Source organism: Colletes gigas, unplaced genomic scaffold (assembly GCF_013123115.1).
Source record: "Colletes gigas isolate AHSC1104 unplaced genomic scaffold, ASM1312311v1 Colletes_gigas_Sc00043, whole genome shotgun sequence".
Classification (NCBI taxonomy): Eukaryota; Metazoa; Arthropoda; class Insecta; order Hymenoptera; family Colletidae; genus Colletes; species Colletes gigas.
The window spans coordinates 1,490,983-1,505,524 of record NW_025106672.1 but is presented as its reverse complement, the minus strand read 5'-3'; the positions used below and the strand labels follow the sequence as shown (position 1 = coordinate 1,505,524).

Sequence of the window (14,542 nt, the reverse complement as noted above, 5' to 3'; positions counted from 1 at the left end):
TACATTGAATGTGAAAAATTGGATTATTCATTTGTACACCTAATACACTTGGCTTTTCATACAAAATTTTTTGTTGAATTTCGAACATTCGACTTTATATATTTTCTTAAAGCTATAGAACAACTGTTATGCTACAATCAACACATATTTTCTTGTGCTCTTTGGAAGATATCTACCGTGTAAAAACAGTTGTCAAGTAAACGAAAATTAATGCATTTTGGAAAATTTACCTTCATCGTATATCATCTTTATCTGTATTTTTATTTTTATAAACAGAGTATATTCAATTAAGGAATTTACTCAATTTAGTTTACACTGTATATTATTTTGTTATATGCATTGCATATTCTGTTATTAAAAATTCCAAATAAATCGCTGGCGGAGTACACAATCGCGTTGCTTGCACTTTAAAGCTAGTAATGAAACTGAAAGTACTGAAACTTGCGCCCAGATGGCGCAAGCATCGATATTCGCCGACTGAGACGACGCAAGATTTATTTTGGTTTAGAAATTAGTGTACTACAGTGAAAAGTAGAGGTATAAGGCCGTGCTTTTTCGCAGCACTTGCTCGGGACTCAATTTTTAAGTACTTGCTTATCGGAGATCAAGAACTGAAAGAATGACCCGTACGTTTTTTTCTACTATTTTCTTATTGTAACAATCAAGGTAGTTACAATGTAATTAAGTAAATTTAGAACAACGTATTAATATTTCACGCCTGCCATTTGTCTGTTAAATAACTTTCGGGTCAAAGACTCGACACCGCTAGATTTTTTTCACAGAAATTATGCTTTTATTGATTATTTATAACAGTTACTCGATATATTTGTGTGTATACGAAACTGACCGTATTCGTGATAACTCGTGACGGCAATTCAAACCTATTGTTTCTCGTTATTCCGTATTTAAAATATTTACCCTTTATTTTGCCTTTTGTTTTCAGATCCATAGTTGTTGTTTATTGAACTGTCATGTTCTAAACGTTTCTTTGTCAGTGTTCTCATGACAGACGTGAAATATCGTAATTGGTATTGCAGTGTCATTTTTGTTTGTTCGAAACTGTGACATTCACACAAAATTCCTTTTTATAATATAGTGCACTAATGATAATCACGTTTTAAGACTCCTTGATCATATTTTGAATAGTAAAAAAGAAAACTTTACTGATATGATTATATTCGAACAGTTTCATTTATGTAAAAAAGACTGCATATTTAAGTTTTATATTTTGATCTCAAGGTCTAATTAGACTTCGAGCAAATTTTGTCACCATAAGTCGCCAAGCACCTTTTACATAATTTTAAAACATGATTTATAATTGTAATTTATTGTATGTAACAAGTTTGGATAATTTTTGAAGATGTGCTTGATATTATTTTAATACAATGTTGTAAATTGGATCTTTTACCTTCCTATTCGTACTTTCGAGTTTTGACCAAATCACAATTTTATTGGTTAGAATAATTTAATCCTTTTTGTTTACGTGTAACATGTACAGTCAGCCCCATAAGTATTCGTACCCTTGTTGCTTGTAATAGAAATTTGTTCAAATCAAACGATGCATTTAAAGTATTGCAATAAATTTTTTATTATAAATGAACACAGGTATAAAGTTTATTTATACCAAATTATAACGAAATTGATTATCTAATAAAAAACATATATTGATATTATTATACGTAGTACGTAATAGCAGTGCACAAAAGTATTTCTACCATTCTTAGCAAAGTCGGTTTTCTTTTCTTTCGAATGTCATTTTACATCGAAAATAATTACCACAGTTCATAGTCGGTTGAGCGAACGCCAACAAAGTAGACTAGTTCAAAATTGTGTCAAAATAACATCAATAAACAGAAATGAGTCGAAAGAAGTCCAAGACTACTCTAGAAGAGCGTAAAATAATTTTTAAATTGCACCAAGAGGGCAAAAGTTATGTTGAGATGGGAAAAATAATGGACAGAAGTAAATCGACTATCCAATTCATTATTAAACGGATAAAAGCAAGTGATAGTTTGTTAAATAACGAACGTACTGGAAGACCAAAGATTTTAACCGTTCGAGAGAGAAAAACTATGATACGTCAAGTGCAACAAAATCCTCAACTTAGTGCACCTAAGTTACCGACAATGTGTAACGATATATTCAATAAGAAGATTTCTGCTGAAACTTGTCGAAGAATATTGAGAGGTGAAAATTTTTATGGTCGAACATCGAGAAAGAAGCTCTTCGTTAGTAAAATTAACAGAATAAAGAGATTAGCATTTGCGAAGATGTACAGAAGTCAAATTAATACCTTTTGGAGAAACGTTATTTCCTTTGACGAGTCGAAATTTAATATTTTTGGATGTGACGAAAGAGGAAAAGTTTGGAGAAAGCTTAATAAAGAACTAGAATTAAAGACTCTACAACCGACTGTAAAGCATGGCGGAGGTTCTGTGATGGCTTTGGGGCTGCATGTCAGCATCCGGAGTGGGCAATTTTGTCTTTATCGATAGAATTATGGATAAAATAAAGTATAAAAATATACTCGAAGGAAGCAAGACTACTATTTCCAACACGACAACGACCCGAAGCATGCTGCTCAGATTGTTCGTGAGTGGATACTTTATCATGTTCCTCATTTTGTACGTACATCTCCTCAGAGTCCAGATACAAATAGAAAATTTATGGACGGAAATACATAAAAGACTACACGAGCATTAAATTTCCAATGAACAAATGCTAAAAGAAAAAATTGTGGAAGTTTGGAATGGCATTGAATCAAATATCATTTTAAAACTGGTAAAAAGTATACTAAATCGGTTAAACGATGTAATAAGGCATAAAGGTGAACCCACGAAATATTTGAAAATTAATAGAAAGTAAAAAAGTTACCATAATATGCGAGGTTTTGACAAAATCTACACTGGTACTAATACTTATGGGACTGACTGTAATTATATAGAATTTAAATGAGTATTTGTAAATATCTTTATTAATAATGAAAGTGTTTATTGACATTGGCAAACATAGTAATAATAAAATACTTCCTCAGCTTTTCTTTTTGAAATTTCGAGGTCATAGATGTTTTTTAAAATAAAATCATTTCTTTTCTATTTTGTTACTGTTTAGTTATTTCAAATAAACTTGTACTGTTTCGTCTCAATATGTACTTTTCTGTAACGCATATATTGTTATTATGATAAGTAAAAATATTTTATTTTATATTTGTCTTTTTCACATATAGGTGGAAATCAGCGCGAATTAGCACGAGCCAAAAATATGAAAAAAACTGCAAAGAAATCAGCTGCTGAACAAGACAGTAACAAAGGTCTATCGTTGGAACAGCGTAAAGCACGGTAATAATTAATACATAAATCTGTATCTAGTACCGCGCTTTCAAATCCTTCCAAAGAATTGTTAAAAATATGTACTGAGTGTTCCGGCCACCCCTGGGAAAATTTTTAATGGGGGATTCTAGAGGCCACAATAAGACGAAAATCAAGAATACCAATTTGTTGATTGAGGCTTGGTTAAAAAGTTATTAACGTTTACAGTTGCGAGTCTTGTGAGTGAGAACCGCTATCACGCGCACGTAGCTGTACGCAGGTTGCCTATCTACAGGCGGAACTATAAACGTTAAAAACTTCTTAACGAAGCCTCAATCAACAAATTGGTATTCTTCATTTTCGTCTTATTTTGGCCTGTAGAATCCCCCATTAAAATTTTTCCCAAGGGTGTCCGAACACCCTGTATATTTAAAAACCCATTTGTTTTGTATTCTAACAAATGAATTGTGTCTAATAGCCAACCACAAAATAGTTATAATTTCCAGCTTTAATTATAATTCTTAATTATAAATAAATTCTATTAAAAGTTATAAATTTGAAATCGATATTAGTCTTAGATGATTGATATTTATGGTTTGGAATAATTGTAAGTTTAAAAATTATTAAACGAATGCAGTGGAAGTTTAAATTACATGTTTTACACGCGTAAGGTACGAAATAAATGAAATACTTGAAATCACTTTTGTAATTTTAGAGATGCGGAACGAATGAGAGAAAAACAACTGAAGAAGCAGCAAGACCAGGACAAAGTTAAACAATGTGCAAGATAATTTTATCAATATGCCATGCAAATTCTTTGGCTGAATTCAGTATAAAACTTTCGACAGGTGTGTTATTAAAATTCCTGATCATAAAGCACCAAAGTCAAGCTTAATGTGAGTGCATAAAAGATTCATAGTGTTTTTGATCATAGAAAATATCTTCAGACTGCGTACCACAGAACTTAGTTAAAATAATCATGTTATTTACGTGTTGTTCACAGAAATAATAATAGTCATTGTGTATAAAATTATTGTTACCTAAACCTTAATGGTCAAAGAAAATGCGCATTTGACTTGTTCATCTAGATATAAGGAACTGAATTAAACATGAGGGTATTTGTAGTACTAATTTTCAATTTGTAAATTGAGGTTTTTAGTTATTTAATATGTCGTGTAAGAAGTAATTTTAACAAAGTACAGTATCAAAAAGGTATGTACTTTTGTTATTTTGTTTGGCTCATAATAAATCGTTTAATTTTAAAATAGATATCGAATTTTCCTGCTTCATAGCACTCGGAAATTAAAACTGCCGCAATAGGATATGCATATTTGAGCTTAATAATTAGAAATTGTGTGGTTAGGAAATATATTGTAAGCTATAATAGCTAAACATATTAGCTAGATAATCCGCGGAATTATTATTCTGTTTCATTATAATTAAAATCTAGTGTTTGTTGTAAGCTTCTTTTCTTTATAGTAAGAGTAACATTATTGCTCATCAAATAAGCTGATCCCATATTGCTGATTGCAATCGAATTTTAATCAGTATTAGATTAATCAATACTTCCGTTGTAACCAATGCATACGTTTTGATGCTATTTATCATAAAAATGTTAGAAACGTAATCACAAGTACCTAACGAATAACCCGTTTTCAATTAAAGTGGGATTGTCGCTTTAACGTTAATAAAATGCGACTTCTCCATTAATAATCATGTTGTACATATACTGAAGATAGGGAATTTATTATTATTTATTAAAAGTATAATTAGTACTATTACATGGTATAATGTCTACTTTATTACCTGAACAATGTTAGCATAAATAACAATTACAACGAAAGTGTTGATTGAACGGAAAACTGTACATTATGGCCTTAATTCTAACTTAATCTAAAGATTCTAAAGCGGATAACGATTTCTTCTGTGATGTCCTCGCGATGAATCTGATAGTAATCCTGCACCACAGACGAGGGATACGAGTAGATCTTTCCCCTAATGTATTTTTTATTTACCATTTTCGTGTCACTCGCAACATTATCAACAGGTTACACAAATGAACACAAGAGGAAGTGAGACAGAAAATGAAATTACACAAACATTACTGGCCACACATTATACATATTCTTGGTAAAGAATTTTTTTCTCGAAAATGCGTAGGTTTTCCGGAGGTATGGGTATTGACCAAAAATGATTGCAATTGACCCCTGCAATCGAAAATAATTTTTCAAGGGGAATTTGAAACTTAAATTTCGCCGAAAAATTTAGGCACCTCCTGTCGATTTTCCTTAAAAATTCGTTTTTGATTTTTAGTAATTTTGTTTCACGCACTATAGAAAAGTTGTTTAATACTTTTTGGTAGATACCCATGAGCTCTAGTTCAGAGAAAAGTTTCATTGAAATATATTCACTATTGTAGGAGTTATGGCCGTTTGAAAATTGGACCATTTTTATAGGGTTTTCCTAACTTTACGGGGTCAAGGAACAACTTTTTCAATATTGTTAGAATTCCTACACATTCTTCGCCAAAATACACGTTGTTTGCCGTATGAAACATTAAAATCCTCCAATCCGTTCAGAAGTTATGATTTTCTAAAGATCCGTAAGAAATTTTCGGGTGCCATTTCTGGCCTGAAATTATATTTTCGGTAAAGAATTTTTTTCTCGAAAATGGTTAGGATTTCGAAGGTATGTCTATTGGCCAAAAATGATTGCAATTGACCCCTCCAACCATAAATAATTTTTTTAGAACAATTTGGAATTTTTTAATCTCGCCGAAAAATTTAGGCACCTGTTGTCGATTTTCCTTAAAAATTCGTTTTTGATTTTTAGTAATTTTGTTTCACGCCCTATAGAAAAGTTGTTTAATACTTTTTGGTAGATACCCATGAGCTCTAGTTCAGAAAAAAGTTTCATTGAAATATATTCACTATTGTAGGAGTTATGGCCGTTTGAAAATTGGACCATTTTTATAGGGTTTTCCTAACTTTACGGGGTCAAGGAACAACTTTTTCAATATTGTTAGAATACCTACACATTCTTCGCCAAAATACACGTTGTTTGCCGTTTGAAACATTAAAATCCTCCAATTTGTTCAGAAGTTATGATTTTCTAAAGATCCGTATGAAATTTTCGGGTGCCATTTCTGGCCTGAAATTATATTTTCGGTAAAGAATTTTTTTCTCGAAAATGGTTAGGATTTCGAAGGTATGTCTATTGGCCAAGAATGATTGCAATTGACCCCTCCAACCATAAATAATTTTTTTAGAACAATTTGGAATTTTTTAATCTCGCCGAAAAATTTAGGCACCTGTTGTCGATTTTCCTTAAAAATTCGTTTTTGATTTTTAGTAATTTTGTTTCACGCCCTATAGAAAAGTTGTTTAATACTTTTTGGTAGATACCCATGAGCTCTAGTTCAGAAAAAAGTTTCATTGAAATATATTCACTATTGTAGATGTTATGGTCGTTTGAAAATTGCGTTTTTTAATCCGTTCCATAGTAAACTCACATGTATTCACGCACACACTTCAGCTGCTGCCCATAGTTGCTAATTCAGAGAATAGTTTCTCAATTGACCGCCATCCGTGAGAAGAGGTCGCTAAAATCAACTCCGAATTTTCAGTGTCGGTATGGCAGTCAGATTGGGCCACGAAAGTCCATAAGATGAGGGGTCTATGTGCTCGTATACCTCGTCTGTGTCTGCACCTATGCAGAAATTTAATTTAGGAACATGGAAACATCCTAATGTTACACATAACGAACAACTTGGTCCGAATAGAAACTTATACTTTTTTTTTTATACTTGGGGAAAACCTCATGGTCACCCCGGGGCCCCAAGTAGGGTGGTGGGGGGTCTCGGGGTAGTGCCGGACTCCTACCGGCTAAAACCCCACGGTGATCATCCTCCGGCGTTATGGTGGGGGACCCGGAACTTTGACGAGACACCGCAGAGTCCCCCGCCACGCCTTGCCTGTCGTGGCTCGTCCCGGGGGGAAGGACGAGATGCTCGGGCCCTTGCACCGAGCACCTGCAGCCCCCAGGGTTGGCCCATCGTTCAGCCACCGATGTGGTGGCCGGAGGAGAGCGCTGATGGGGCCCTCAGGACTTCAGAGCTATTGGAGGGGGCCAGGAGGCGAAGGTCGCCTCGCCTTGGTCCCCCTCCAAGCCCTCCCATTCCGAGAGGGATGAATGGCGTGCTCGCGTCTCCGCTCGACGGCCTCCTTCCGTGACATGACCACCTCACAGAAGGAGGCCACCACTTGCAAGGTTCCCTCGCTGGCCGCCATCTCTCCTACTATGGTGGCTAGCGAGAGATTGCTCGCAACTTCTTGTTCCAGGACACGGCGCTCATCTGCCCACGCTGGGCAGACTGCCAGCGTGTGCTGCGCCGATAGAAACTTATGCTAACCCAGACAGTGCAGTATTATCAGACGGCAGGCCCGTGCCCAAAGGAAACTGCCCCTCCACTTACACACACTAATGCACAACCACCTTGCGTATGAGTTCTGGCGCTTCGTATAGCTTCGGGGATTCGAGAAAGGCGGGGAATGTGAGTCTATCCTTGTTGCTCTCGCAGAGCTGAATTCGATCTTGCATCCCTGGCATGCGATTTCGAATCTTGACTGCCCACGTATTTTGTAGGCGCATATAAGCAAAATACCATAATGAAACAAAAATTTCAAAAATTTTTTTTATGGAAATACACGTTTTAGGACCCCCTGATCATATTGTAACTGTTAAAAAAAAGACATTTTTTTACTATGCTTTATGGACGTGCGTTCGTATATTTATACTATTGAGTCTAAACAACCGAATGAATTTCAATGTGATTTAAAATTTTTTAATCTGAAAAAATTTGAGAATACTGTCCTATCTGTCCTCTTTGTTTAGCAATTTTAAAAAACGCTGACTCGTTACAATCAATCAGATGAAAATGAATGGAATTTGACACCGCCCCTAGTGAAAATAAAAGATTGAATTTTGAAATTTTTAAATAATCTTAACACTTTACCGACCGATAGCCTATTAATCGACTGTTTTACCGGCTAACGCCTACCGACTGATAGCCTATTAATCAACTGTTTTATCGGTCGGCGTTTACCGACCGATAGCCGATTAATCAACCGCTACCGGTCGGTAAAGTGTTAATCGATTGATTACTTCGATGAAATTAATCGATTAATATCCAATGACGGACCGTACAGCTTTCATTCCGTTAAAAAATAATGAAATTTCTGTAATTTCATTTTCTGTCTCACTTCCTCTTGTGTTCATTTCTAAATCTGTTGGTAACGTTGCGAGTGACACGGAAATGGTAATGGGGGCTCTAGAGACCCAGAGAAACGGGTCGAAAAAATATATTAGGTGAATGATCTACTCGTGTACCTCGTCTGTGTTATTATCATATAAAATAATGGTCTTCAGAACATATTAGTGCAGAGGACGCTCGCCAGATGGCGCACGTTGTTCGTTCTTGGGGATGGCTGCCGCCATACGTGGATTCACTGGTCAACACTGGGGTCACTACCATAACACGTGGTTGAGATCGTGAACTTCGATTCTGTATTGACAGGTTTGACTGTTGACAAGTTTAATTTAATATTTCTAGATAATTTCAGATTGTAAAACCAGGGTTTTCTATTTCTAGAGAAAAAATGCACCAAATATTTGTTGTCTGATGTCTCCTGACAGAGTCGTGAGAGCCAATACTATTGGAAAACTTTCAAGATTTGGCTGCTTTTCGTAGTCATCTGATGGCGAGTCGAGTAAGTGTTGCTATTTAAATTAACCTTGCCTATCGAGTACTAAAAAAATTGAAATATACAAGCGTGTCGTATGCACGAAATTATCGAACAATGATTACCCATGCACGATTCGAAACAGTCGTAAAATCCTAAGTATTGGAAACACACTCATTGAAAGCGTGCGGTTTATCGGGCGATAAGCAACGATCTGGAAAACGTAAATCGCAAGAAATTTATCATGTGTTTCGTAACGTGTTTGATATTCGGTAGAAATAAATTGCTACAGATTGTAGAAATGGAATGAAAAATAAAGCATTAATGTTCGAGTCGATCGTTTTTAAGAAGTTGGGTTATTTTTACGACTGGCCATTTAGAATTGGATTGGGTGACAGAATGAGTTGACAGAGTGATAGAGAATAAATTAATAAGTTTCATTGATATCATTTTTCATCAACTGTCCAATTACTCTTGTTCCTGACTGTAGTCTGATTCATATCATAAGGTTATTATAATTCGACAAATTGTTCTTTTTAAAAGTTTAAATAATTCCTTCAGTTACTTCTTTGCAATCTCTAATCTATATACTATAAGGATGAATGTTAAATAAACTTAAACATGTAATTGCAATGCTATATTGGTTAAATTTCATTCATATCCATTTTCATCACCTGTCCACTTACTTTTGTCTCTGACTGTATACTAAAGTGAACTTTTATTTTAATTTATTTCTAGATTCCCGGTAAATCCTTTTTTTGTATTGTATTATAGAAAGAGTACAACTTCTGTGTGTTTGGAAAATGGTTTCTGGGATCTCCTCATTTACTAACCTAACAATCAAGATGCTTTTATTAATTCTCATGAAAAGAAGAAAAAGGACCTTTTCCTAGCACGTTGCAAATAAACGTAATTTTTTGACACACGATCGTACGTGTCTCCTTGTCCTTTAAATTGAAAATAATCGTGTGACAAAACGTAGCACACCTACATTCGGTTGTTAGTTACCATAAATAAGAAAAAGCCACGAATTATGACTCATTCCCTATGTTATATACAATGTTTAATAATAAATTGAATAATTCTTTTAATGTTATTATTTAACACTAAAAGAGTTATAATTTGACCAAAAAGTATCGGTTTTTAGGCGCGAATCGGTAAACGCGAAGTTAACGACGTGAGACCAGTGCCCCCTATCGGCGAATTCAGATTTCGCAAGTGAGAAAAGAATGTGCGTGAGATAGGACAGTCGTACCTGAACAGTTAATGACAAATGGCGGTCAGAATGTGTGTGTGCGATTTCCTAGCCACGAAGGACTGTGTGCTTTATTGCGATTTTTTCCATATTATAAATGCGAGAGATTATTCTATTTCCTCCTTCTTTTTCATTCTGCACTCTTTCTCAAATATATATATATATATCTAAAATTATTCAATCAAGTGTTAATTATTCGCCCACGCGTTGGTTATGCGAGCACGAGTTCGAAGCTGACGCTTACAGGTTAATAAATTTCGAATAAGAGGATACAAGTACATTCGACCCTAATACAAAATCGTTATAATATCAAAAGTTCAATTCAAATGCGGCACGTGTTCCAGTTGTCCAATCACGCTAAAATTTGTCATAAATAATTTCTTCATCGAGTATCGCAATCCACGTACGTCAAAAAAATAAAAAAAAATTTTTGATCGCTGTAGCTAAGGACTGTTGCATTTCCTAACCGTCTCACGATAAAAAAATCATCTCCAGTAACAATGTACATGGCTAGAGTTTCTTTCTTATTTGGCCACAGGTTCTATGAACTCATGGTGTTTATACAAAGATAAGAGTTCGCCGCTAGGGCGAGCTGCTCTTCACTCTCACCTTTGTTCCGCGTGTAAACCGCACAGTTTGTAACCCGATCTCAGATTGAACGGATATCTTAGATATATCTTCGCGTTACGAATAAAGACTAAATACTCTACGGTTAAATATTGTCGCTTAATTCAATCATGCAACCCATGGCGCCACAATTCCAATAAGGACCACCCAAGCCCCCACTTTTCCCTCCAATTTCTAAAATTGTTCATGTTGGTATTGTAAGGATGTCAGGGATGGTTACAAGCGTGTGGTCAGATGCAATAATTCTGGACACTTTAAACTTAACGATTTAACTGTATTACTTAATACTAGGATAAACTATTTGACATAATGTGCAGAAAAATGTAAGCGTAAGAAGCATAAACGACTTTTCTCATAAGAGCGTCTCTCTGATGTGGAAATCGAGCCGTCTCGACTCTCATCTACGTATTATAAACCAGAAAGGCACCGACACGGTGGCATTTCGGCCTAAACCTAAGTATTCGCTTATCGATACGCATTTGATCTTAGCCTAAACATCATCGACGCCAACGATAACGTTTCTCTTTTACGAAAACGTCCCTGCGGTTTAAACATACATATATTGTGTAAAATAAGTTCCCGGAATTTCTCACTTTCAAATCCCACAATGCATGTATTGAAACAAAGAGTCTAGCCGAATAAGCATGGTACAAGTGCAAACACTTTTCCAAAAAATCTGAAAAAATTACGCATCAATAGTCATAATGTTACGCTATAGCTGTAAAAATATGAACATGGTCACGTAAGTAATAAAGGCAATATAAAGCTTTTTCACCATTTTTTAATCATTTTTTATTTTATTGACTACGTTCCACCCCTTCGAAAAATCTGAAAAAATTACGCATCAATAGTCATAATGTTACGCTATAGCTGTAAAAATATGAACATGGTCTCGTAAGTAATTAAGGCAATATAAAGCTTTTTCACCATTTTTTATTTTTTTGACAACGTTCCACCTCTTCGAAAAATCTGAAAAAATTACGCATCAATAGTCATAATGTTACGCTATAGCTGTAAAAATATGAACATGGTCTCGTAAGTAATTAAGGCAATATAAAGCTTTTTCACCATTTTTTATTTTTTTGACAACGTTCCACCTCTTCGAAAAATCTGAAAAAATTACGCATCAATAGTCATAATGTTACGCTATAGCTGTAAAAATATGAACATGGTCTCGTAAGTAATTAAGGCAATATAAAGCTTTTTCACCATTTTTTATTTTTTTGACAACGTTCCACCTCTTCGAAAAATCTGAAAAATTTACGCATCAATAGTCATAATGTTACGCTATAGCTGTAAAAATATGAACATGGTCTCGTAAGTAATTAAGGCAATATAAAGCTTTTTCACCATTTTTTATTTTTTTGACAACGTTCCACCTCTTCGAAAAATCTGAAAAATTTACGCATTAATAGTCATAATGTTACGCTATAGCTGTAAAAATATGAACATGGTCGCGTAAGTAATTAAGGCAATATAAAGCTTTTTCACCATATTTGAATCATTTTTTATTTTTTTGACAACGTTCTACCTCTTCGAAAAATTTTTTATTTAATACTAGGATAAAATAATACAAAATCGTTATAATTTCAAAAGTTCAATTCATATGCGGCACGTGTCCCGGTTGTCCAATCGCGCTAACATTTAGCATAAATAATTTCTTTATCAAGTATCGCAATCTATGTGCGTCAAAAAAAATAAATAAATTTAATCGCTCTAGCCAAAGACTGTTGAATTTCCTAATCGTTGCGTGATAATAAGACTTGACTCCGGAAGTAATTTCGAATGAACAACACCACGATAATCAATGGAAACGGTGAGCATGAACTTAATTATCGAGCGATTTTTACGCAGTTTTTTGTGGTTCATTTTCGAAGCAATATTCCGAAGATTGTTGACTTGTTTGCATATCGTACTCGTAAATCCTTGTTTCGTCACCGGTTATGATACATTTCGTGAAGGTAAAGTCACTGGAGGCTTCGAAAAAACCCCTTTCAAAGAGTTTCAACCCGGTATCTCCACTACAGGGGTAATTACGGCGTGAAAATCATTTTTTGGTTTATCCGTAATATCTCCCGTTCTGCTAAATTAAAAATTATGAAAAAAATCATGGTCATTCTATCGGTTGATGTACGTATTCGAGAATTTTTTCAGAATTTTTCGATGCAAATTCGATTTTTAAAAAATTCAAGAATAATTTAACCGGCGATTTTTTGTCGAAGTTATCAAATGATCACGTTTGTTTTTATACAGTATAAAGCTCTCAAAAGAATTAGTAATCTCTAATTTTTTCAAATTTTTCGAAGTGGTGGAACGTAGTCAATAAAATAAAAAATGATTAAAAAATGGTGAAAAAGCTTTATATTGCCTTAATTACTTACGCGACCATGTTCATATTTTTACAGCTATACCGTAACATTATGACTATTGAAGCATAATTTTTTCAGATTTTTCTAAGGGGTGGAACGTAGTCAATAAAATAAAAAATGATTAAAAAATGGTGAAAAAGCTTTATATTGCCTTAATTACTTACGAGACCATGTTCATATTTTTACAGCTATACCGTAACATTATGACTATTGAAGCATAATTTTTTCAGATTTTTCGAAGTGGTGGAACGTAGTCAATAAAATAAAAAATGATTAAAAAATGGTGAAAAAGCTTTATATTGCCTTAATTACTTACGCGACCATGTTCATATTTTTACAGCTATACCGTAACATTATGACTATTGAAGCATAATTTTTTCAGATTTTTCGAAGTGGTGGAACGTAGTCAATAAAATAAAAAATGATTAAAAAATGGTGAAAAAGCTTTATATTGCCTTAATTACTTACGTGACCATGTTCATATTTTTACAGCTATAGCGTAACATTATGACTATTGATGCGCAATTATTTCAGATTTTTTTGAAAAGTGTTTGCACTTTTACCATGCTTTTTCGGCTAGACCCTTTGTTTCAATACATGCACTGTGGGATTTGAAAGTGAGAAATTCCGGGAACTTATTTTACACAATATATGTATGTTTAAACCGCAGGGACGTTTTCGTAAAAGAGAAACGTTATCGTTGGCGTCGATGATGTTTAGGCTAAGATCAAATGCGTATCGATAAGCGAATACTTAGGTTTAGGCCGAAATGCCACCGTGTCGGTGCCTTTTTGGTTTATAATACGTAGATGAGAGTCGAGACGGCTCGATTTCCACATCAGAGAGACGCTCTTATGAGAAAAGTCGTTTATGCTTCTTACGCTTACATTTTTCTGCACATTATGTCAAATAGTTTATCCTAGTATTAAGTAATACAGTTAAATCGTTAAGTTTAAAGTGTCCAGAATTATTGCATCTGACCACACGCTTGTAACCATCCCTGACATCCTTACAATACCAACATGAACAATTTTAGAAATTGGAAGGAAAAGTGGGGGCTTGGGTTGTCCTTATTGGAATTGTGGCGCCATGGGTTGCATGATTGAATTAAACGACAATATTTAACCGTAGAGTATTTAGTCTTTATTCGTAACGCGAAGATATATCTAAGATATCCGTTCAATCTGAGATCGGGTTACAAACTGTGCGGTTTACCCGCGGAACAAAGGTGAGAGTGAAGAG

The 14,542-nt window shown here is 34.5% G+C and overlaps 1 protein-coding gene across 1 annotated transcript; it reads left to right on the top strand.

Annotated features, from left to right (window-relative positions):
* The first annotated feature begins 1,856 nt into the window (after positions 1–1,856).
* LOC122403036 (transposable element Tc1 transposase) lies at positions 1,857–4,099 on the top strand. Its single transcript, XM_043406316.1, has 3 exons — positions 1,857–2,469; positions 3,227–3,338; positions 4,024–4,099. The coding sequence occupies exons 1-3, from the start codon at positions 1,857–1,859 to the stop codon at positions 4,097–4,099; spliced, it is 801 nt and encodes a 266-aa protein (XP_043262251.1).
* Positions 4,100–14,542: the final 10,443 nt, after the last annotated feature.